This window comes from Schistocerca americana, chromosome 8 (assembly GCF_021461395.2).
Source record: "Schistocerca americana isolate TAMUIC-IGC-003095 chromosome 8, iqSchAmer2.1, whole genome shotgun sequence".
In the NCBI taxonomy this organism is placed as follows: Eukaryota; Metazoa; Arthropoda; class Insecta; order Orthoptera; family Acrididae; genus Schistocerca; species Schistocerca americana.
In genome coordinates, this window is record NC_060126.1 from 417,312,627 (window position 1) to 417,338,709 (window position 26,083).

General features: G+C 38.1%; 1 protein-coding gene across 3 annotated transcripts in view; it reads left to right on the forward strand.

The window, feature by feature from the left end:
* Window positions 1-26,083, forward strand: part of LOC124546032 (mitogen-activated protein kinase-binding protein 1) — a 922,513-nt gene that overhangs the window by 818,396 nt on the left and 78,034 nt on the right. For all 3 annotated transcript variants that reach the window (XM_047125004.1, XM_047125005.1, XM_047125006.1), the window contains exons 6-13: window positions 551-733; window positions 961-1,121; window positions 5,957-6,092; window positions 7,927-8,136; window positions 10,238-10,416; window positions 13,512-13,665; window positions 20,357-20,491; window positions 24,782-24,982. In XM_047125004.1, coding sequence (XP_046980960.1) covers window positions 551-733; window positions 961-1,121; window positions 5,957-6,092; window positions 7,927-8,136; window positions 10,238-10,416; window positions 13,512-13,665; window positions 20,357-20,491; window positions 24,782-24,982 — 1,359 coding nt within the window. The remainder of the gene's footprint in view (window positions 1-550; window positions 734-960; window positions 1,122-5,956; window positions 6,093-7,926; window positions 8,137-10,237; window positions 10,417-13,511; window positions 13,666-20,356; window positions 20,492-24,781; window positions 24,983-26,083) is intronic.

Sequence of the window (26,083 nt, forward strand, 5' to 3'; positions counted from 1 at the left end):
CAAACTTATATATACAACTACAGAAATCCGTAGTTATTGATACATGTTCAATAACCCGAAAGTTCCTAAATGCAATATAACATATACCGTACAGTTAAAAGGAAGTAACGCTTGATCCAGGTCCACGTCACTTTCCATTTTAGACCAGACATAACGTCTGAGAAAAGAAAGAAAGAATAATAATAATGATGATGATGATGATGATGATGATGATGATGGCGGGGGTAGTGTTATGTAATAGAAAGAGAGGAGAGCAGAAATGTGTGGAGATTTCTTTCATGAAATCAGTGTAATGCTCTTACAGCAAAGAGGCATGTAATTTATTCTGTAGGATACACATATAATGAGAGTGATGTTTGATAATTACAGTTTTATAAATCACTTGAAAGAACATTCACATTTACATTTTGTATTTCAAGAGTTACAGTGGAATCATTACCTTGGTCCTTTGAAGCATATTTCCATGTCTACTGTAAAAAATAACTCATCTTTGTTTAGAGTGACATCTTTAATTTTGCTGTGGGTTTCACTGACATTATATTTCTTGCAGTATAAAGAACCAGTGCCCTTAATGGGCAGATCTGCCATTCTGGGGGAACAGCGTAACAATTACTTTTGTGATGTGGCTTGTGGCCGTGGGGAGATGGCAGACTCTACGTATGCAATCACAAAGTCTGGTCTTCTTTGTGAATTCAATAATCGCCGTCTCTTGGACAAATGGGTTGAGCTGAGAGTAAGTGAGATTTGGAATACAATAATAGTGTCATACAGCAAGACATGATAACGCCACATTGAAATTTCTGATTACTCATATTTGTAAACTCAAGCCTGTTCTAATAAAATTCATCTTAAGGTGATTATTTCATAAAAGTTCTCCATTACTTATTATTGTACATGCTTTATATTACTTTTACTTTACCACATGCTGTTTCTGATGTACAAAACGTTTCTTCCTTGCAGACTACAAGTGCCAACTGTATGACTGTTGGGGAAAACTTGATTTTTATTGGCTGTGCAGAGGGTATTGTGAGATGCTTCAGTCCTCAAACTCTCAGATTTGTTACTACTCTTCCGAGGACACATTATCTAGGTGTCGATGTTGCTCAGGGTCTTTCGATAGCGTAAGTTGTTTGGTTGTATTTATGTTGGTGTATTAGAATATTATGTTCCTACAGACTAAAGAGAAGTAATATTTGTTGTGATGGCATGGAGCAACAACAGATAGTAGCACATTTTATACAATCTCACGTGCACATTAAAATTTATAGGTGACTGGTTTCAAATAGCAAGTAACCATTTTGAAGTTTCCTACAAAAAACATAATCTGAAGTTACTGACAATGTTCAAATTGGTTATATAAGATGATTTCTTATAGAATGTGAACATTGTCAGTAAATTTAGATATGGCTTTTTGTAGGAAAGTTAATATTAGATATAAGAAGACTGAAGAGGAGCAGGAGGAAGAAGAGGAGGAATTTAAAAGCTTATGAAAATTGTAGAGGTTATACTGCGTAAAAGGGTAAGTCAAAAACTTGTTAATCAGGCAGGGGGACTTGGAGTATACACTAAGCTACAGAATTTGACACCAAACATTTGTTTTCATTACGGGCTAGCTAATCCTGGACATGAGTTGCTGGGCTCATTCTGGTTAAATGGAAATGTACACTGACAGAAAAAAAATCACATCACCAAGGAGGAGTTGTGCAATATAAACAAAAGTTGGTAGGCATGTTTCTACACCCAGAAAATGATTTCTATTCAAATTTTGTGCCAGACGCAAATGAGTGCCACTAATAGCATCACTATGAGAATGCAAATCAAGTTTGCTTTAAATTGTGGTGTAACAGCAGTGAGTGTTAGTTACCTTTGAGACTGCATGTGGTGAGTTGATGCTAGTCAAGAATGCCTTTAAGGCAACAGGACACTGTTATCAACACCCCACTGAGTTTGAATGAGGTCATGTAATAGGACTATTAGACACTGTATGTTACTTCTGTGATATTGAAGAAAGACCTGGCAAGAATGTAGCCACTGTACACGATTGATGGCAGCAGTTGTTACAAGAACATATGATCGCAAGGAGACCACGCTCCGGATGGCCACATGGTGCCACCGAGAGGGAAGACAATCATGTCTGTCATATAGCTATGCTGCATTGTACTGTACATACAGCAGCAGTTGACTTCGCAATGACACAATGAACTGTTAGAAGGAGGTTACTTGAAGGACATTTCTGAGCCAGACGCCGTGTAGCATTTATTCTTCTGACCCCAAACCTCTGCTTTTTACAACTTCAGTGGTGTGAAGAAAGAGCTCATTGGAGGGCGGGGTGGAAGTCTGTTGTGTTTTCTGATGAAAGCTGGTTCTGCCTCAGGGCCAATGATGGCCGCGTGTTAGGAGACCGGTTGAGGGTCTGTGCCCAACCTGTCTGTGTGGTGCTAGACACACTGGACCTACACCTGGAGTTATGGTCTGTGGCGTGAATTTGTATGACAGCAGGAGCACTCTCATGGTTATCTCGTGCACCCTAACTGCAAATTTGTACATCACTCTTGTGATTCGACCTGCAGGGGAAGTTTTCCAACAGGCTAACAGTCTCCCACATACCACTGTTGTAGCCCAATTTGCTCTACAGAGTGCCAACATGTTGCCTTGGCCTGCTCAATAACCAGATCTGTGTCCAATCACACACACATGGAACTTCATCAGGTGACAACTCCAACTTGATCCGTCAAACTGACATCTAACATCTGTACAATGCGACACATGTATGTCTGCATGCTTGCATTCAACATTCTGACGGTTACACCAGTTATTAATGTTCGAGCATTTCCCATTTGGAATGGCTTATCTTGCATTTACATTAACCAGTGACCTTGCTATGTTAATCACTTAAATATGTTACCAATTCAAATATATTCCTGAAATTTCACTACTCTGCATTAATTATCTTTTGATGTTGTGATTTTTTTCCTGTCAGTGTATGTCCTAATTTCCTTCTCCCTTCTCTCTGTCCATCTTCTCCTACCCCTCTCACCCTCTCTCTCTGTCCATCACTTCCTCTCCCTCTCTCTCTGTCCATCACTTCCTCCCCCTCTCTTTTCCATTCTCCTTCTTTCCACTTTCTGTGTCCATTTCTTCCCACCCTTCTGTCCTTCTCCACGTCCCTGCTCTCTCTGACCTTGAGTCTTGTTTATTGTTGTTGCAAATTCGGATTGTGTAGTGATATTCCAATCATAAGCTGATAAGTCGTAAATACAACTTTTCTATTTGCTAACTATGTTTCACTACTTTCAAAAATGTAAGATTTTGAACAAATGAACATTTACATTTTTGTATAGGCGTTCCCCTGTAATTATTATGTATATATTTATGTATTAAATGTGACACTCTAGTAGGTTTATAAAACACACACATATTCAAATGCAGTGTTGTGCCAAATTTCAAAGCAGCAAGTGAAGAACTTTCAGAGATTTACAATTTTCTACAAATGCAAACATAGATTTCAAATGTTTTATACTTTCCAGTCTTCAGCTTGTTGTTCAGAAAGAAGTTTGTTAAATTTATTTTAAACAGCAGTAGTTACAACAATAGAAGAAACCTTTTAAGACTGATTACTTCATATATTCCACTTAGTTTCTGGTAGTACTGTGCACAACCACTTAGTTGGACTCTACAATTACTGCTTACGTGCTGCCAACAAGACATAACATTTGTCTGGTACAACAGATGTTTAACAGCACTGCTGTGGTCATCTTTAGTTGAAAGTTTTGGAATACTTAAGTGACATCAGCAGACTCCTGTAAAAAGTGATTTTAGGTTTTTCTGATGATTCACAGCTATAAAATGAAGAAACGTCATGCGACTCATGAATTTTCTCATCCATACTTGTCACAAAGTACTTGCTTGTACTGCAATTGAACAACTTGTGAAGGTATTGCACCTGAGAACATCATGTTCCAAAGTACATTTTGATGTCCACATTGTCACTTGCGTATCTGATAAGATGGAGAGGGATATTTCTTTGTTTCTGATGCAATTTTTAGTACTAAATGACAGCATCACTCCATAAATTCCCTGTTTAGTTAGTAAGAGATTCTTTAATTACTTTGACCACTTTAGATTGATTTAGAGTATCAGATCCAAGACAGTCATACCTTACATTCAATATTATTTTGTACATTGGGCACAGTAAAGGAGCTGACTTAGATGAAAGAAACAAGTAAAAAATTACATATATCATTTTAACAGTAACTGAATTTTCTATCGGTCATCATTAGTGTAATTCCTTTTTTATGTTTTTATGTACAAGAAAATTTAAAATTAAACATTTTAAAAATTACGTCTGGCAAATGACATCCCATATCGTCAGTACTCTGATTTATGTAAATTCTGAGGTTTTGGTCAACTCTTTTTTTTTTTACCTAGTGACGGATATACAGGTTATTGCTTGATGAGTATTTTTCTCCATGTGTGCAAGGGTCCTCGAATGATCGGTGTACACAATGGATTTTAGATGTCCCCATAAAAACAGTCACAAGAAAGTATATCGGGTGAGCAACCCAGTCGTGGATGATTTCCCCTACAAGAGATCAGGTGCTTGTTGAACTTTCTGCCTAAAATGCTCATTGCAGTTCACATTGTGTGTGCCAGGCCCTGATCCATCTGAAACAACATCCCCTGTAGTTTCAGCCTGTGGGACAAAAAGGTTCACAGTCACGTTGGAAATTCTCCAAGAATTTAGTTAGGAAAAAAAAAGTAAGGACAAATGATCGTTTCTCTTGGCAATGCACACCAAACATTTAAATGTTCTGTATAAAGTGGCCCCCCTCAAAATGTTCTGGAATTGGTAGCACTCCATTAGTTCATGTTTTGTTTATTCACTCTCCCATGTAGATGGAAGTGCATCTCCTCACTATAGAACACCAGAATGACATGAGACAACTTTCCAAGATCTCTTGATTAGCATTTTGGTGGACACCAAAATCATGCTTTCCAAGTTTGTGCATTGCATCTAGTATGGGTGGAACCTGAGGTTATCTTGAAGAATTCAGCTTGTGAAATGATCAGCAGTTAAAGGGCACATGCTTGTGTCTGTGATTGCTGTGCGTAGACTGTCTCCATGTACACATACACCATAATTAGTCTACCAAACATACATTTTGGTTTACACTTGTCTGGTATGAGGTGTTCCCAGGGGGGTCCACTGGGGGCCGAACTGCACAATAACTCTGGGTTCAGTGTGGGGTGGCGGAGAGGTGGGTGGACTGCTGTGGCCTGTTGTGGGGTTGTGAACCACTGAGGCCTATGGTGGGACAAAGCCTCTCCATCGTTTCTAGGTCCCCGGTTTAATACACAATACACAAGTATTATATTCAGATGTTTTATGTTATACTTTCTGACATGTTCCATACCCATGACAATCATCTCATTTTTTGGGTCTATGGAACAAAAACTGAATCTAATCTAATCTAATCCTACCACTGAGAAATTTGCAAAAAATGCTGTCGTACTGCTTCAATATTTTTCAGTGACCTCGGGAGCCTTGGTAATTCTACTCATCATCTTTCCACATTTCTAGCTGCACTTGAGGTGTCCACTAATAAAACAATTGATTGCCAGCAACGAATAAGACGTACGGGAATATTGAAGTGTGCATAAGTACAAGCTGCATGATGACAGCTGATTGCCCATAGGAAAAGTACGCTTCTAAGACAAATATGCATTGCTCCTTATGCCAGTGTACTGTCACTACTGAGGCACTGATAAACTTCCAAACCCACTGCTTTGAACAACACATCTCCGCCATTTGCATACCACATCTTTCTGCGTGGTGCCCCACTCAAAACAGCAAGTTCCCATTGCTACATTATGTATAAGTACAACAGTTTTTTAGCGCAGAACTACTACAGTCATTTTGTTGCTGTGAGTCCAATGGAGTTTTTTTTATTTACAGACATATGGCTGCTCATCCAAATAATGCCAAATACCCAGATGCCATAGCTCTCGCTTATGATGAAAAGAACTGCAAACTGACTTGTGTATATAATGATCATAGTTTGTATATTTGGGATGTCCACGACATTAAGAGGGTAAGAAAGTTGTTCAGTTATCTATTTTAATGAGACATTGCCAATAATAAGTTATTGGATTTTATGAAAATATTATTTATGTCATCTAAAGGCTCACAACAGGTTCATCCCCCTTAACTTGGAGTTTAATTTCCAAAAGCTAGAATAGTATTTTCTGATATAAGATGTTTCTACTGATAGTACTTGGAATTTCAGTTACTAGTAAATAATAATTTTCTTGATTAAATTTTCCTTTTGATAATATTTTCACAATATAAGAATACTGTGGAGGTTTTAACAGTTTATCAGACATAACAAAAACTGGTTAATGAATTTTCATAAACAGGTTGTTCATAATGGCAGATTAATCATAAGACAACTTGAGATTTTGAGTTTCTTACAAGACATTTCATACTTTAATTACAGTGCATGTTGTTTATGGGGATTAGCTTTCTTCATAGGAAAGTGCCATAAGACCAACACTTTCATTGCCCCTGTTCCTACTTAAAATGCATTAAAAATATTGTAACCACAGAGTGTATATGAGATTTCAGACTTTCTTGGCACATTTCACTGATTAAATCTTTTCGGGTTATCATCTGAATGACAGATTCATATGAAGAATTGCATCAAGATCCTGCTACTTGGCATTTAGTCTGAGATTATTTTGATTTACACGTATTATAACGATGTTTACTTTGGAACTGACTAGTGTCATATTATTTTCTCATTGATTGTGAGACATTGATAACGGGGAGAATTCATTTTGATTGATTCTTCCGACACTTTTTCATAGCTGTTCACCAGTACTCTATCCTCTTCGATTATGACAGTTATTTATATCCTGATAATGCTCCTGTCGGCAAAAAAAGTTAATTGAATAAATAAATACTGTAAAAATTATATATAAAAACAAAGATGAGGTGACTTACCGAACAAAAGCGCTGGCAGGTCGATAGACACACAAACTAACTGTAAAATGTACACACATTTGTGCTTTTCATTTATGTAAAGGAGTGACAGTTCATTTATCACAACAAGACATTGTTAACCATTCATAATGTTTCCCTTGTAGCTAGTCATGACGATTGATGCAAAAAAGTTAATTTGAAAATGAGTTAAAAACCAACAAACCCAAGTTATATAAATAATTTCACTAAGAAATGTAAAGTAAGTACCACTCATGTAAAATTAACTGTTTTGTGCCATTCATAGTGGCAAAGGAGTGTATGAAGTTATCTGCATTTAATCTGATATAACAATGAAACACTGAAACAGTGTGTGCCAAAATGTGTATGAAAGTGATAATATATTACCAGTAGCTATTTCAGGATAAAATCACTTGGGGAAAAAATGTGGTGGTTTAGCAACATAATCTGAAAACTATTCTTCGCTTCTGTAGAGAAATTTTTTAGTTTGAGTTAAAGTTCTGGTGTGAGTGAAGTTTTAAAATAGCCTACACTGTAATTGTTACTATGTTTGTCATTTTTCAGCTAAATAATGAGAATGAGACAGATGAAGCTGGAAATTATTTATGTAATGATCTTCATTTCTGTTCCGTTCATTTTACAATTTAATCTGCAGAATTTTTATAACATCTGTAACTTTATGTTTATTTTACTTTGTAGGCATTTTAAAGGTTGTTAATTTTAAGGTTTATTCTTACAGCATCATCATGTTAATGTTTAGAGATCAGAAGCTCTAAAATAAGTATTTGTGTGATCTATCTATAACTAATGTTGGGCCTTTCTTATAGACCTAGAAAAGGTGTCTTTGAAGTTATGGATAGTACCAACTTCTCATTACTTTTTTGATCTATGAGAGGAAGTCACAGTTTCAGATTTTATTGTTCCAGGTTGGAAAATCCCATTCATTCCTGTTCCATTCAGCATGCATTTGGGGAGTGGATGTCTTTCCACCATTAGACCAAGGTGGAGAAATAGCAGCAACTATGCCACCTGGTTCATTTATTACTTGCTCAAGTGATGATACCATCCGTGTATGGAATCTTGATCCCAACCTTCCTCCAGACGACACTGTTTACAAACGCAACATCTATAGTAATGTATGTTTCACTCTTCTCATACATGCCATTTTGTTGTTTGGAATGTGCTACTATTACTACCTATTTTTCAGGCTGAAAGTGAAATGTTAAATTTATGCTTACAGAACCATAATTTGAAAGAGCTGAAATAAAATAATAAACAAATTGTTGGTGTAGCATACGGGAATGTATGTTACAACTGTAACAATTCTTGTAATCATGACATTTGATGCCTGCACATGTCGTCCTCAATCATGTCAGTTCATTCCTTATTTCCATAACTGTGTAATGTCATTATTAGTCATGTTTTTTAAATATGATATAAATATTCTACAAATTGTTTCCATTATTCTCCCAAATGTCACTTCCTGAAATGCTCTACATGTACACTGCAAAATAAAATCAAACAATTGAAAATCCTGGATGAAATAATAGTGATATGAAAGGGCATATGCTGATCAGCATGTAGAGGAGGCATTGAGTGTCGGGCACACTGAAAGAAACTGCTAGATTTTATAACTCGTGCACATTTGCACAAACACAACTCTCACACAAATAGCCATTGCCTTCTATGGGCGTTAAGGCCCTGCTGTGACTGCAACTGTGTATGAAATGGAGGAGCAATCTTTATAGGGTGGGTGAGAGTACAAAAGCAGCGTGGGTCAGGGAGCGGCGCAGTATAGGAGTGGGGAATGTGCCAGTGATGCCATGTGGTAGTGTGCAGAGACATGGTGGGGTAGCATTGACTGTGCTTGGGGGAGGAAGCAAAGGGAAGAAGAGAAGGGGAAAAGATCGTGCAGGTGCACTGGTGGTATACATGGTGTGTAGGGCTGGAGTGGGAGTAGGAAAGTGTACAAGTAGGTAGGGGGACAGGGACCAATGAAGGATGATGTGAGAAGGGTTCCAGGAATGAAGGATATGTTGCAGGGGAAGTTCCCACCCACACATTTCAGAAAAGATGGTGGTTGTGGTAAGAATCCAGAAGGCACAGCCAGAGAAGCACTTGATGAAGTCAAGCACATCATGTTGGGCAGCATGTTCAGTAACTGGACAGCCCAGCTGTTGATTACCCGCAGTTCAGCGGTGGCCATTCGTGTGGACAGATGGCTTCTTAGTTGTCATGCTCATGTAGAATGCAGCACATTGGTTGTAGCTAATTTGGCAGACCACATGGCTGCTTTTACAGATGACCCAGCCTTTGACAGGACATGACTGGAGTAGATGCTAATGAGAGAATGTGTGGGACAGGTCTGGTATTTGGGCCTGTTGTGGGGATATGAGCCACGGGACAAGAGATTGGGAACAGGGGTAGAATAGGGATGGACAAAGGTATTGTGTAGGTTGGGTAGGCAGTGGAATGCCACTGTGGGAGGATACTGATGAGGATGTTTCTTGTTTTAGAGCATTTGAAATCCTGGTGGAGGGTGTGATTCAGTTCATACTGAGTCGTGAGAGGGCTGCTTCTATGTGCCGGACTGTGGCTATGCGAGGGATGGTAGGTGACTGGGGGGACAAGGCACCTCTTAATGCTAAATTGTTCCATGGCCATTCGGCAAATCTTTCATGACTCAGCATTTGCTCATTGATGCTTTCATAACACACAAACAAATTGCTGCAAATATTTACAATAATAGTATGTGTCTTCTTTAATATGAAACAAAAGGCAAACTAAGTGACCAAAGATGGTAAATAGAGATGAAATGTAGTTAAATTTTGGTCTGGTTAGAATTAATTATAATTTTATGCTTGAGATATTGAAACTGCAAATTAATACTTCACCATACAATACAAACCAATGTTAAAAACGAGCGGTTTAATATAGTAGAGAAGCAGCTGGTTCAAATCCCGATGTGGATATCCTGATTTATGTTTTCTGTGAGTTTCCTAAATCACTGGAGTCTGTTTCTTGTATTTTGGTTTATTTTGTAAGACGGATTGGTGTGATGTGATGTTGAGATGAAATGAGGTTACTTAGTGTAGATTTTGTTCATACACTCTGTACTGTAGGACAGGTACTTCCTATGGTCCTCAGGAATTTTGACATTATTCTTGTAATGTATAGGAAAATCCCTCCATATAGTCATCTTCATAACTTGGTTGAAAATGGTTTTGTCTTTGACAGGAGCTGTTGAAAGTTCTGTATGTTGACCCAGAAATGACATACCTGAAGGATCTAGATTTGGCTGCTGCTGGTGCTGAAAGGAATGACAGTTCCTATGATGGCCGCAATGGTGTCAGGTCAATAAGGATAAGTCCAGACGGCAAGCATTTAGCTTCAGGTGACAGGGCAGGTAACATCAGGTAAATCTGGGACAATGTATTTCATACAGATGTGATATCCATAGTTGCTGAGATTAACCATTTATTGTTTCTTGATTTTTTTATGACTCGTTGCAGCTTTCTTGAATTGAACTGCATGAGGCAATGACCATTTCTGTAGCTTAATTTGATTGAAACAATCAGCCATTTTGATTGAAACAAGTAGAAATTGATAGCATCTGCATTGAAACACTTACATTCGTTCCTTTAAACTCCAATATTCGCAGTAAGTGGAACTTTCCTCACAATCACATTTCAGTAACTTACAGCTAACCATCATAGTGCTTCCTCATTTTAGTGACATCTGAGAGTTCTAGACACTGCCACTGTCAACTTAATGGAATTAACTTTTTTTTTTTTTTTTTTTTTTTTTTTTTTTTTTTTTTTTTTGTGTTCTCATCAGTGACAATAATAATAATAATAATAATTTTGTTGTTGTAGTAGTAGTTGTTGTTGTTGAAGAAATCCCTCTATATCTATAAGCAAATCTTCAGTTATCATGTTTTTTGACATTTATGAAGTTCTTTGGAGTGATTATTGAAAACATCTTCTAAGGAGGGTAGCACCACAGCGACAAAAATAATATAAGTGAATTGTGTATTTGCTTCTCTGTCTGGGAGATTTTCTATTTTCAATGTTTTTCAATTTACTTGGTCCAGTCTCGGTTCACTGTCAGCATTTTATGACTAGTCTGATCCTGTTGCATGCTCAGGTGGTCATTATTTGTTCCATGATCATATGTTTAGGTGTTCTGTTCTGTTTACCCAAACTGGTGGTTGTGGGAATCCAGATGTTTGCTTTACAGTTCATTCTAGAACTTGAGATGGAACTGACCTGTAATTTTTACAGTACAAAAAATAACAAGTACATGTCTGTAGATCAGCACTCACAATTACAGTGGGGTGTTTCCAGTAGTGGCACAATCTGAACAGTTCACATTTATCAAAAGAATGACGCAGTTCAAATATAGCATGGTTCTTCGGTACATTGTTGAAGAAGAAGCCACACTGTTAAGTGTAAAGATATACACCATGTTCTGGAATCACTGATTTTAATTGCAATGATAGTTCACAGTACTTGTTCATCACATCACAGTTCTGTCACAATTTTTGTTAATTAGAAGTACTGTTATTATACACAACTTTTTTACAGATAAAGTGTTTGAGTTCCTTGGTAACCAGTGCATGTGTTCTTGAATGTGCGTGTACACACACACACACACACACACACACACACACACACACACACACACACACAAGGTGCAGTCTCAGGCAACTGAAACCACACAGCCATATAAATCTGAATCAAATAACGAAGCACTTCCAGCACAAGTATTACTCTGTAGCTCTCTAACCACAGACTGCTAGTTTTGGATGGTGCTCGACTACTTATAGATAGGCCTAAGAACAAATTTGTTGTTCTAAAAACTACATAATGCTTTGAACTGTGGCTAGGTTGGAATTTACTGCTTTTGGTAAAGTGTAAGAACCAGTAGGATGCTGTATTACAAAAAATGTTGTTGATTACATAGTTATAAAAGTACATGGACACTATTTTTCTTCTGCATTGTGATCCCCTCATTTACATGAATGGGTGCCATATTTCAAATCAAAGTGAATTACATGAAATTATTAATTAATGTGTTAACCAATTAATACTGTATGTCATTTTGTATAGAAAAAATTAAGATAATAGTACTATGTAGTTGAAGACTGGAATCTAACAGTGGTCATTACAAAATCTGCGATGGAAAATAGTACTTGTCCAGAAGCTCAAGTTTAATTATTGCAGAAAATAATTAGTTTTCAGTAATTTAAAATACTTTACAGGGTAGTGGAAATGCTTAACTCTCAAACAGTATACATCACTTTCCTCAAATATATCATTTAGCTCACAGAGTTTTCCATATCTCAATCTACTAACTTCAAAATTAAAAGTGCTGTAATGAAAATTAATTACATAAATGGAATCGGAACACTTGAAATAAGAACCTGAATAATAAATTCCAGAGAAATATAATGTACATGAGAACTTGATATTTCCAAGTGAGTGTCACGTATCAACTAGTAAATGTATTGGAAATGTGATAAAGTTGCGACAAAAAAATTTGGTTACTTTTGAGATCAGATCAAAAGAATCGATTTGTTTTGTCACAAGCTCCCAAGTGTTCTGTACAAAATCTGCTTCCATCTCGGACCCTCAGTGTAGATCTCACACAGGATATGCAAGAACAGACCTAATGCTTAATTCCAGAGCAGACTGCTTGGAGTGTGCTAATAAGTGACAGGTGACTGGGAGCAGACCGTATATTGAACACCATTCAGGGAAGGTTTGGCCAAAGTATGTAAGTAAGCATGGGGCATATACTTGGTATCTTTGTAGTACCAGTAGCATGTACTAATTGCTACAAATTAAATCACCAAAATACAGTGCAAGCTAGAGTGTAACACCCTGGGAGCACAACTACACCACTGTAAAACCTGATAAGTCACTATAGAAAGATGTTTACCTTCAGTAAATATCCTGCACAGAATACCAGAGGTATTTTGTCGTGTACAGGAACATTGTCCTATAAAATTTTGTGTTGACTGTGCACCAACAAGAAGCAGCCATCATAGATCTTTTTGTAATAAACAGTTCCAATTCCAATCATATCCAAAATTTCAATCACTCAGTTTTTTTTATCTCTGTCTGTCTTTGGTTCATCCCCATTGTTGTTGTTGTTGTTGTTGTTGTTGTGTGTGTGTGTGTGTGTGTGTGTGTGTGTGTGTGTGTCTCTCTAATATTCCAGGACACTCATTTCTCTTAATGATGCTGTACAAGTTACATTCTGTGTTTAAAGAAAGAGAGTAAAAGATTTGAATCTTAATACAAGAGTAAAGAAGTTGCCTTTTCATCACAGTACTTAAAAATTAGTATCTGAATTTTTTTACAACCACAGTTTTGCATTGTTATCTTAACATTAAATATCTATTAAATTTTTTAAAAGAGCGATTTAATGGTTTTGTTTATAAATAAATGTATAAAAATGCCAGAAATCAGCAAAATTTACTAATGTCATTTTGGTTGTTTATCAGGATTCATAGGTTACAAGATTTGCAAGAACTGTGCAGGATAGAGGCACACGATGCAGAGGTACTGTGCCTTGAATACAGTAAGCCAGAAAGTGGTCATAGATTCCTTGCTTCAGCATCTCGTGATAGACTTATTCATGTCTTCAGTGTTGATAATGTAAGTCGTCTTATTCCTAAAAATGTAAAAGTTTTTCTTATTAGTTTGGTTTGAATTATATTTTGTATGGTTTTTGTAGATAACTTAAGAGAACTGATCACAATTACTACAAGATTATAGTTGCTTCATTAACTGAAGTACATCTAAATTAAATCTTTTCAATAAAAAAATTAGTAGGTCACTATGTCTTAACCCAGAAAGGAAGAATAAACATTTATATCTCATCTCTGCTCAATCATAATTACATCTCATTCTTTTAGCAAAATTCATTTACTTGACCTGCTGATATGACCTCTTTTCTCAGTTGTTCTGTGTTTATATTTTGTTGTTGTTGTTGTTGTTGGTGGTGGTGGTGGTGGTGGTGGTGGTGAAAACATTCTGTGTTGTGTTACATGTTACAGGAAGATTCTTGCATTAAAATCAGATTTAGTAGTGGCTCTTCACTTTTTCATTATTAAACTAAACTAAACTACTCCCGAATAGACCATGAAGGCCCAACAGTACTGATCGGCCACCGTGTCATCCTCAGCCCACAGGCATCACTGGATGCGGATATGGAAGGACATGTGGTCAGCACACCATTCTCCCGGCTGTTTGTCTGTTTACGAGACCGACTTTCTCATTATTAGGATTTTGAAAATGCAGCACATATTTTTAAAAAATTCTTTTTGTTTGCACATGATTACGCACACAAATTTAAAACATTGTACACTATGACACTGACGATGAAGCCTCAGTGCTTTGAAACCGATGGTGGGGGGGGGGGGGGGGGAGGTGATTTGGGAGCTTTTTGACTGGAGTATTTGCCTTTGAAAAAAACTTCAGTTTTTTTTCTGTAATCGTCTTTGCTTGTTTCTTCCTTTTGGCTCCTTTTAAGCTTTCTGTTTAGAAGCAGCACTATTTTCCAGCCTCTGATTTAAGGTGGTTCTCAACATCCAATTTGATAATTATAAAATCTGCAGAGTATTGGTTTCAACCTGTCATGAGCACTCATAGCTGTGCTATCCATAATTGGCAACACCACAGATAGAACCGACAAGGTACTTAGTGCAAAGCAGAACTAAAAATATCTTTTCTTCCGCGTTAGAGGATGACTTTCAGCATGATCGAAATACATTAAGAGGTTTTGTTTTCCAGTCACACACTGATGCACTGTTGTTGTTTTTTTTCTTTCTTTTTTCCCCCCTACTTTAAACTGGGCATTGGCTGTGAGTGCAGACAGAGGAGTGGTGTGGGGAAATAGGCCCTCTCTCAGGCAGCCAGCCTACATCCGTGTTTTGTGCTTCTGCAACACCAGTGATCTCTTTTGGTGTTTTGTTTTGGTGGTCATAATCAGACTCTGTGATGAATCAGGATTAGCTTCTTCATTCATCTCAAAAGCAGAAAATAAAATAAAGAGCAACACACAGCATTCGGTAACAGGTACCACACAACTGCTTGCTGATGTTGGCAATTTTATAAACGAAGTAGTTCAGACAGAGCATTACATTCATGTAATTAATGTTCATCCACATAACTCTCTTACACACACACACACACACACACACACACACACACACACACACATACACACAGAGAGAGAGAGAGGCAGGCAGCTAGCACTCTGCTCATCCACTATCATATGGCTCTTACTCATTGAGTATGGATGGGACAACAAGCGAGTGGTCCTGTCATGTAGAGATTTGCGATAAATGCAAGATAAGTAAGGGGCCAATGCTGTAGAGTTCTTCTTGTAAAATTGACTGGGGTTTCATCCAGACCTGGCAACATATTTGTTGTCCACTCTTTCAGTTGTTTCTCTATACCAGGGATGCCTATTACTATGTCCTTCATAGGGAAGCCTGCGCAATGGTCAAACAACGATATGTTTGTATGATTCTCCTTCATGAACAATTTCTTAAATGTGAAATTTATAACTTTGACTTTCCTTTTGCTAACTTCTACTGCTACACCATATGGGCCAACAGGTGAGGGGATAAAGGCCTTCAAGCTGCTGAGTGATATTACATAGGGCCAAAATTTTCTTGGGTTCTTTGCAAGATCTTTTGCTAAGGTATAATAATGGTGGTATTTGTTATATGCTTCATGAATCAATCTTTATATACACTCAAAAATCTCTACTAACATTGGTTTTTGCCTTTCGTCATTTGTGCATTCTCTTTTGTACTGAGAGTGCAATAATTTTTGATTCCTCAGCATTTGCTGTATTATGTTAGTGGGTCTTTCCTGTTTTTAATTCACTTACTTGGCACGTATTTCTAAAGAGCATGATTTACAACTTCTGTGTCCATCATACTGGAACTAAATGATGTAAGTTCATTGTTGAAGTGGGATGCTAACAACAACCTATCTGTTTTTCCAGCAAAATTTGTCTCCCATCCTCAACTGATTTATTAACTCCAGAACCATCATTTCTGTGATATGATGGTTACTAATCCCTGTCTTTCTCCTGGCACCATCAGTAAGGTCACATTTGTTTGTTGTTGTGAAGTATAAAATATTTCCATTGCATGTGAGCTGTCAAACTAGTTGCTCAATGCAGTTTTCGGAAAAGTGTTCAAAAGTTCTTTGCAGAGCTGACTGCCCATACCCCTACAGTGAATCAAGAGTTATAGCAGTCTATACTTGGCAGGTTCAAGTCATCTCCAACTAATATTGCATGATTTGGGTATTTTCACACTACTGCCCATAGACTTACTTCAAGCAATTCTAAAACAGTAACAGCGGAAATGAGTTGCTGGTAAAAAAATCCAACAATTAATTTGATTTCACCTAGACCTGTTATACACGTCCAGGTACCTTCAGTGTCACACTCAGATTCAACCTAGTGATTACCATCAACTGACTTATAATTGAAGTCCTATAAAACATTTGTGGAATGTTGCTGGTCATCTTAAGTCATCCATAACTGTTTTAGGACTAACCCTGAGTAAGCTTTTCATTAAAAGGTAATATTGCTTTTGATCTGTAGCCTGTCTATGCTGTTACGTAGAGCTTTGAGACTGAAAAATTTTGGAAAAGAGACTGAGTTTGAGTAAATAAGAGTTCATAAAGTTGCACCACACTGGCAAGTTATTTTGTTGAGAAATCATCAAGAGATAATTGGAAGACCTTTTTCGCCTTTCCACACCAACTGCAATTATTGCAGCAATGCCATACCCAGGGTTTAAAAACAAATGGTTTATCTGTATTACTCTTCATGACCAAGGGAGGTTTACAACAAACTACAGACACTTAATAGTGAAATAAATGTCTAAGGAGTCAGGTCACCAGTTTTAAATTATATTATGGTGTAAAAAGAAAATTTATTTTGAATGTGGCAGAAACTACAGCGAAGTTGATGATTTCACAATTTTTGCTGAAGAAGATTGTGATTTGAAAGTCATGTCATTATCTTGAAATAAAGATGATTACAGGACATACAAATCACAAATATTGTTGTTGTGTGTGTAGATGGGTAGAATCATTTTCTTTAGTGTGTCACAATGACAAATAGTTCTGGAAACTAATTTAAACAGAAGTTTCTATTATTTGTTTTGCTTTTTATTCACAGAATATGAATAAATGCTTTTATTTGTACAAATTAATAATGTTTTGAACAAATATTTTTATTTGGTGTTCATGAATAACAAATAAAATTTTATCTGTATTTTTTATTTGTCAGTCGAATAAATTTTACCCAATTCTGGTTTTAAGGGAAACACGTGGCAGATGTGTACACTCAAAGTGTGTAGCCTGTGTGCAAGTTAGTGCGAGCACATGACATTTATATGGCCATGAACAAGTGCCCACTTGGCTGTGTCACCCTTGCTCAGCTGTATAGTTAACGAGACAGTGTCAGTCAGCTTCGGCAACTTTCGCAAAAGTATACAGTGTGTATTCGTGCTCGCTCTCCCACACTCTGCAGCCATGTGTGGACCTCTCGGATGGGACACATGTCTACTGGGCACCAGTTCAGGCCCAACCTCTATCAGTATTTGACTCGACCACAGTTCAAAAGACCTACCACCTGAAACTGCTGTGTTTAAGTGTCTGCATTATACTAACCTTTGAAGTATATGTAGCAGAGAAAGTATATATTTCTATCCTGTAAGACACGTGGTCCCCCAGTTGAGTTCTGCTTTTCATTACATGGCCTGTATTTTATACGAACCCTTCAGCTGCAAGGAACTGGTGTAACACTAGAGTGTAAAGCACAGTCATACATCATTGTATTCTTGCATTTTTGATTTTACAAACACTTTTTTAAGCACATTATGTTTAGGAATAGGGCTTCACTGTATAATTTGCAATACTAGTAATTGAAAACTGAGTACATTTTTATATTTATATGCAGAAAATAAATCTATTCCAAACTGTCTCTGATAAAATAGTTCCTTTGGATACAATTTTCTGTGAAAAACCACTCGCTAGGTAATTTCACCTTTTTGCATTTTGAGGCAAAATTTGCTTCTGTATTTGTATTTATCACAAATTGTGAATTTTACAGGCACCTGCTCATTCCACAAAGTGCAGCCTTAAAAATTGTTACATCCATGTGAAACCAGTTGAACCCTCTCCCCTTTTTCTTAAGAACGTAAACCACAGACAATACTTCAGACAAAGAGTACTGGAACCATAGTATTAAGCCTTCCAGCACATTACCTGCCATAATTTTTTTATTTTTCTTTCATCAGTCTTTGTTTTGTCTTATTGTTCATTCGTACACTGGTTTGTTAATCTTTACTTTGTTTTGTTCTCAATTTTTTACTAATTTTTTCTTGTAGCAGTTCTCTTAGGTTGTTCGCAGATGATGCTGTAGTTTACCGTCTAGTAAGGTCATCCGAAGACCAGTATCAGTTGCAAAGTGATTTAGAAAAGATTGCTGTATGGTGTGGCAGGTGGCAGTTGACGCTAAATAACGAAAAGTGTGAGGTGATCCACATGAGTTCCAAAAGAAATCCGTTGGAATTCGATTACTCAATAAATAGTACAATTCTCAAGGCTGTCAATTCAACTAAGTACCTGGGTGTTAAAATTACGAACAACTTCAATTGGAAAGACCACATAGATAATATTGTGGGGAAGGCGAGCCAAAGGTTGCATTTCATTGGCAGGACACTTAGAAGATGCAACAAGTCCATTAAAGAGACAGCTTACACTACACTCGTTCGTCCTCTGTTAGAATTTTGCTGCGTGGTGTGGGATCCTTACCAGGTGGGATTGACGGAGGACATCGAAAGGGTGCAAAAAAGGGCAGCTCATTTTGTATTATCATGTAATAGGGGAGAGAGTGTGGCAGATATGATACGAGAGTTGGGATGGAAGTCATTAAAGCAAAGATGTTTTTCGTCGCGGCGAGATCTATTTACGAAATTTCAGTCACCAACTTTCTCTTCCGAGTGCGAAAATATTTTGTTGAGCTCAACCTACATAGGAAGAAATGATCATCAAAATGAAATAAGAGAAATCAGAGCTCGAACAGAAAGGTTTAGGTGTTTGTTTTTCCCACGCGCTGTTCGGCAGTGGAATGGTAGGGAGATGGTGTGATTGTGGTTCGATGAACCCGCTGCCAAGCACTTAAATGTGAATTGCAGAGTAATCATGTAGATGTAGATGTGATGTAGATGTAGATGTAGATGTAGATGGTAATATACAATTATAAAAACAGTGGTGACAATACAGTGACATGATTATGGCAACACAATGATGTTACAACTAGAGTCACTGACAAGACGTCCCATGCAGCTGGCAGTGCAATAGTAGCCACTTTTACCATTTATTATTTGACCTTATTTGGTGTATTAACCATTAATTATCTGCCTAACTACCTTCATAACATTGTCTGAATATTGAAAAGTATAATGTGCTTGAGGAGTTTTTGCTCTTAGCTGATGTTTGTTGAGAAAAATTGAACAAGTTGTGAGTACTAATATATTCAATTTTGAAAGATGGGCTATAACATAAGCATATGTATTGAGACATACTTATAAGCAGGTAACCTACAATGTTGTAGATTCTGATGGAAATAAGACTAGATGCATATAGTAATGATTTTATGCCACACTGCACTCTGCAGAATGTATTCACTGCCCATATGAAACGACATACCTCCTTTTCCCTCCTTCCTCTCCCAGAGTACAGAATTAAATGGAATTACAGTCACCTAGCCACCTGTAATGACTAATCAGATTCATTATTTCATGAAGTATTGGAGAAGGGTGCACTGTTTTTACAACATTAGTGTTATTAGTTACACATCCTCACGCTTCTATCTTAGGATAGGTTTCCACCCCTTCATCAACTTTCTAATAATAATCAGCCCCTCTCCCATCTGCCACCCCAAATAATGATAATAATCATCAATATCATAGTAATATTTTGTTACCAATCAAGAGGAACCTTACACTCACCTTTATCTGAGAGTACCAAAGAAAATGCTAAACACATTTTTCTCTTTTTTAGTATTAGTGGCAAGGCTATTCAGTATTGGCTATTATGACAGCTATGATTGTAATTCTTTTTTGAAGTTAGTATGTGTGTGATTGTATGTCTGTCTGGTCTTGAAACTTTGCATGGAAGCACGTGCGCGCGCGCGCGCGCGCGCGCGCGCGCACACACACACACACACACACACACACACACACACACACACACACATTGTTATGTATTTGATGACACAGAAAAGTTAATAGAATGTTCCCTGTTTCAGGATTACAACTTCCTTCAGACACTAGATGACCACTCATCATCTATTACAGCTGTTCGATTCCTCAACATTCATGACCAGCTTCAAATGGTCTCATGTGGAGCAGACAAGTCCATTATATTCAGGCAGCTTCAGGGGGTGAGTGAAACATGTTTCTGTTCTTAATAATTTTGTTTTGCAGTATTTTGTTTGGCAGTCCTGCTACGTTTTTGTATTTTCTGTACTGTATTTAGCATTAGTTAAATAAACATATTCATACTCTTACACACACACACATGTAAAAGTAAAGAAAGTTTGTCTGATAGCTCTGATGTTAAGATAAAAAAAAAAATGCCCTTTGCAAAAAGGGGAAGATAAGGAAAAGGATATGGTTTCAGTTATATTTTCTGTTTTCAATGATAAGTTTTGGCAAATATTGTTTCACACGATTCAGCATTAACTCAGTAACTGTTACTCAGTTCCCTAAATGAACATCGTGACAAGTCCAGAGTAAGCAAAGAATCTAGTTGTCAGTTTCTTGTAATGTGTAAACAGTTGATTGCTGCTAGTTTCCAGCTTTCATGAATGTATCCAAGTTTCGTGTTCCGTTATTATGAGCTGTCTGGATATTTGATTTTCTTTTTCTAAATTCCTTACACCATTCAACCTGTTTTTTCAGCTTTAGTCAAATTGTCTGTAATCTATCAGGAACAGATCTTTTTCAGAGCTAAATATTCAATCAAAATCAAAAGCACTGCAGCTTCAATATGCCTAAGGGTGCCTCTATCTGTTGGTAGGTCATAAGTGATCTTCTTCTGTCATATTACAGATAGCCTCGGTGTTGTTCAGAACAGTTGTTTTTAACTGATAGAAGTAAGATGATGATGAAATTCTGCAAATCAGTCTTAACAGTGTTTTCAGAAGGTGATTAGCAGGAGTTTATTGAAGCAAATCAAGGCATTTCTTGTTGACTAAGGGCTTTGCAAATACTGTAAAAATTCATCCAATGAAAACCTTCACATTTTCATTTTTTCAAACTATTATTTCTTCGAACTCTTATTGTGATCAAATTGCTAGTCCAATTTCTGAGCTACATGGTTAGAATATGTTAACATTTTCCTGGCTGCAATTCTGCTCAACTTTTGAGATCTTACTGCTGATGACTAAAAGTCCTAAAGACTATAATCAGTGCCATCTTTAGGCTCTTTTGTATCCCGGATGAGATAGGACCTCTCCTTGTAATTATGATGTGGACATTCTAGTGACTTTCTAAGGTCCGGAAAATTCTTTGATCATCTGTCTTCTCTCTGATCCATGGCTGCTGCCTATGTAACCACCCTTGATATGTTAGTCCTGATTTGACAGTCCGTACCTGCGCCTACTAATGCAACTGGTAGCTGCCTGACACTGGGTGGGATGTGAATCAAAGGAAATTAACATGAGTTAAAATTCTACATGACACACATTGATATATTGCTGTACACCTACAAACATCATTAGTTTGACTACATATGACAAGTTCTATCTAGTGATTGTATGTAAAAAGACTTGAGGCACCCTTCATAATTTGAAATCTTGTGAGATTAAATTGGCTTTGGTAATTGCTATTCCTCATGTTCTGTTGCAGATGCTCGTATTCGCTGCTGCACTTTTCTTCAGAAACCTCTTTCTGCTTACAGTTGATAATAATAGTTTATAATGTATAAACAATATCTTTTGTAGTACTATGAATAGTTAAAGTGTGATGAGAGAAAAATTTGCTGAGGGACAGCTAGGGATGCTTTGAATAACTAAACAATTTCATTTATAAAATTCAAACAATGGAAACTCTAGGTACGAATATCAATAGTGTAGGAAAAGACATATTGCTACTTACTCTAAAGAAGACATGTCGAGTTGCTGACTGGCAGAATTAAGACACTTACATAAAGCTTTTGGCCACAGCTTTCATCAGTACCCCCCCCCCCCCTCCCCCCTGCACACACACACACACACACACACACACACACACACACACACACACACACACAAAATAAATCACACCTCATGCACACGCAACTACCAACTCCCACATTTTGAGCCAGAATGCAACTATTGTGTGGGGTGCAGGCGGGGAGCAGAGAAGGTGAAGGGATAGTAATGTACAGGTGGGGAGAGACATGAACACTGTCTGGTGGAGTGTGCAGGGACCAGACAGTCAACATGCACAATGTCATTAGGTTGTGGGGCAGGGAGGTTGGGAAAAAAAAGTAGCAAAAAAAGAGAGGAGCGAGGAAAGATGGGCGGATGCATTGGCAGAGGACTGCAAATAAACAGGGTGGTAGATGAGAATGGGGAGGAGGTAATAGAATAGAGGAGGTGGAAACTGTTGGGTGGATGGTGTGGGGACAGTATGTTACCGTAGGTTGAGGCTGGGATAATTACAGCAGTGGAGAATGTGTTGTAAGGATAACTTCCATCTGCACAGTTCAGAAAAGTGGTGGTGGAGGGAAGCATCCAGAAGTCCAGGTAGTGAAGCAGCCATTGAAATCAAGTGTGTTGTGTTCAGCTACATGTTGTGCCACAGGATGATCTACTTTGCTCTTGGCCACCGTTTGGGTGCCATACGGGTGCCCATGGCTGTGTCCTGAATTTGTTTATATACCTTCCTTTCAAATGAGGAGTGGTTGTGGGTTAGGATAAAATTATTAAGGTGTATGAGGAATGAGATAGTGGGTTTGGACTCTTGAAGAACACTGGGAAAGGTAGTGTTCAGTAGCGATAGCGGTAAGACCACGGGCATGACAGATGTTGGTGTAGGGATGCGGCTTCAACAGCGATGATGAGTAGGGATCCAGGAGGTAAAGGAGTGTGGATGGTGGAGAGTCGGTGAAGGAAGTGACTGTCATCTTTGATGTGGGAGCCTAGATTACGAGCAATTGGTTGGAGGTGTTGGTCAATGAGGGCTGAAATTCTTTCTGTGGGGCACAATAACCAGCCACAATGGGGTGTCCACAATTGATGGGTTTTTGGATTTTGGGGAATGTGTAGGTGGTGGCCATGTTGGGTGTCATTTATCTTGCCTCATCAGGGGCTGGGCCATCTGTGAAAGCAGCCATGTCATTTGCCAGCTCTGTTGCGATCATTGCACTGCTTATTGTTATGGTATGACTACCAAGCAGCTGTCCACTAGGACAGCCAGCCACTGCCAAACTGTGGTCAAGAGCAAAGTAGACCAACCTGTTGCTTAACATGCAGCTGAATGTACAACACTTGATTTCAATGGCTGCTTCACTGGGCGAGCCATCTGGATCCTTTGCTCCGCTATCAGTTTTTCTGAACTGTGCAGTGGGATTTATTCTTAGAACACATTCTCTACTCCCATAACTATCCCAGCCTCAACCAATGGTAACATACTTGTCCCCACATCCTCTACGCTTTCCACCCTCTCTGTCCTGTCATCTCCTCCCTACTCTCATCTCCTACCTTGTTTATTTGCAGCCCTCTGCCAATGAAGCCGCCCATCTTTCCCCGCTCCTCTCCTTTTTGCCCAACCACCTTGCTCCACAACCTCCTAATGCTGCACCTGTTGGAAGTCTAGTCCCTGCACACTCCACCAGATAGCATTCGTCTCTCTCTCTCTCTCTCTCTCTCTCTCCACCAGATAGCGTTCGTCTCTCTCTCTCTCTCTCTCTCTCTCTCTCTCTCTCTCTCTCTCTCTCTCTCTCTCTCTATCTATCTATCTCTCCACCTATACACTACTATCCCTTCCCCTTTACCGCCCACTCTAGACTGCTGCTTGCATCCCAAGTGATAGTTCTGGCCCGAGATGCTGGAGTTGGCTGTTTTATTTTTTTAAATATATTTTTTAATGTGTGTGTGTGTGTGTGTGTGTGTGTGTGTGTGTGTGTGTGTGTGTGTGTGTGTGTGTGTGTGTGTGTGTGTTGGTGTGTGTGTGGGCGCGCACACGCACTTTCGTGTATGTATGAATTTTGTGTGTGTGTGTGTCCTGTGCTACTGAGATGAAAGCTGTGGCCGAAAGCTTTAAGTAACTGTCTTTTAATTGTGCCCGTCAGCAACTTGACGTGTCTTCATTATAGTAAGTAGCAATCTGTCTTTTTCCTACATTGTTCATCTATAATGCTGTTTTTTTAAACTATTGTGAAATTTCACTGAAACCTCCTGCCTGGTAAATACAGTCTACCAGACCAGGAATGAAAACCTGAATCCTTGCCATTTGTGGGCAATGCTTACAGCAATAGCAATACTGCCACATCTCAGTTAAAGTACCTGACAGTGAGTGCTCATAGCTCTGAATAACTAAATGATGGATTTTCATTTCAGACACAAAACTGCATTGAAATTCTTGAAAGTCATTTCACAATACATAATTGTAAGAGTAGTGAGAGTCTGTATAATTGCTTGATATTTTCCATAAGCTTCAAAGTTTTTTTCTGTGTTCTATTCCAGACACCTGGTGGAACATATCAATTTTCTCGTGGTCACAATGTTGCGGGCAAGACGACACTGTATGATATGGAGGTGGATTCTGGACAGAAGCATATTCTAACAGCATGCCAGGATCGCAATATCAGGGTCTATAATGTGAACAGTGGGAAGCACAGCAAAACATTCAAGGGATCTGTGAGCGAAGATGGATCACTGATAAAGGTATTTTATATACACAACTGGAGTCCCCCCCCCCCCCCCCCCCCGATCTGTGTGTGTGTGTGTGTGTGTGTGTGTGTGTGTGTGTTTGCTATTCTGTACTTTTTATGTTCTATGAATTTATAATCCAGTATCAACAAAAAAACTAGGTTAATTATACTGTAAGCATTTCAGTATACTTTCAGACTCCAAGTAGAAAGTTTGGGATTTTATCTGTGGTTGCTCCACAAATTTGTCCTGACACGTGATTTGCCTTTACCTGTGGCAGTGCTTTCTGTCAGTGAAAAATGCTAGGTTGGATCGCAGCAGGGATCTTCCTGAAGCTGTATTTCTCCTTATGATTGGCATTATGAACCTGTTCTCAATTAGAGGCACAGAAGGGCATAACTCATCTCATAAACTGATGCCATTGACTTTTAGTAGAGTAATAACTGCTTTCTTGTTTTTACTTTATCACACAATCGGTAGAGGAATTTTAAGATTTTTCACAGTGCCTTCCTCCCCTCCCCTCCCACAATAAGCTGCTCATTATAATGTCAACACATTCAGAATGTCTCAAGGCTTATGCCACAAGAGCTAAAGAATAACATTTTCTACACTGTGCTTCCTGACATGAAAAGAACTGTCAAAAATGTGTGTATATGAACACAACTTACAATATTGTAATGTTTGGTTTTGTGTACACCTTGCATTTTAAAAGATTGTTGGGCTCTACAGCTTATGGTTCTGACAGTTTATTTTATTGTACTTTAAATTATTTACACTACTGGTTCAATTGTACAATAGTTGTATGGCTGAATATTTCAGTCCATCCTGTGTCATACTAAAGCTAAGTGATGGACAATTTGGGAGAACATTACAAAGAAGCTTTATATATTTAAAAGAAATGTTACAATTGAAAAACTGCACACATTAGAAGTTGAGGGGAGAGAAGGCAGTGGACAAACAAAAAAGCATATAAAGTGATATGGTATTGGTGGACATCAGCATACAAATACCAAGAGAAACAAGCATGTCGTGTGGGATGGTCATGGGAAATAATCTCTTGAAGGACAAGGCCCATAGCTATAGTGGAAGAAATATGAGGAAGAATATGTCTCCCCT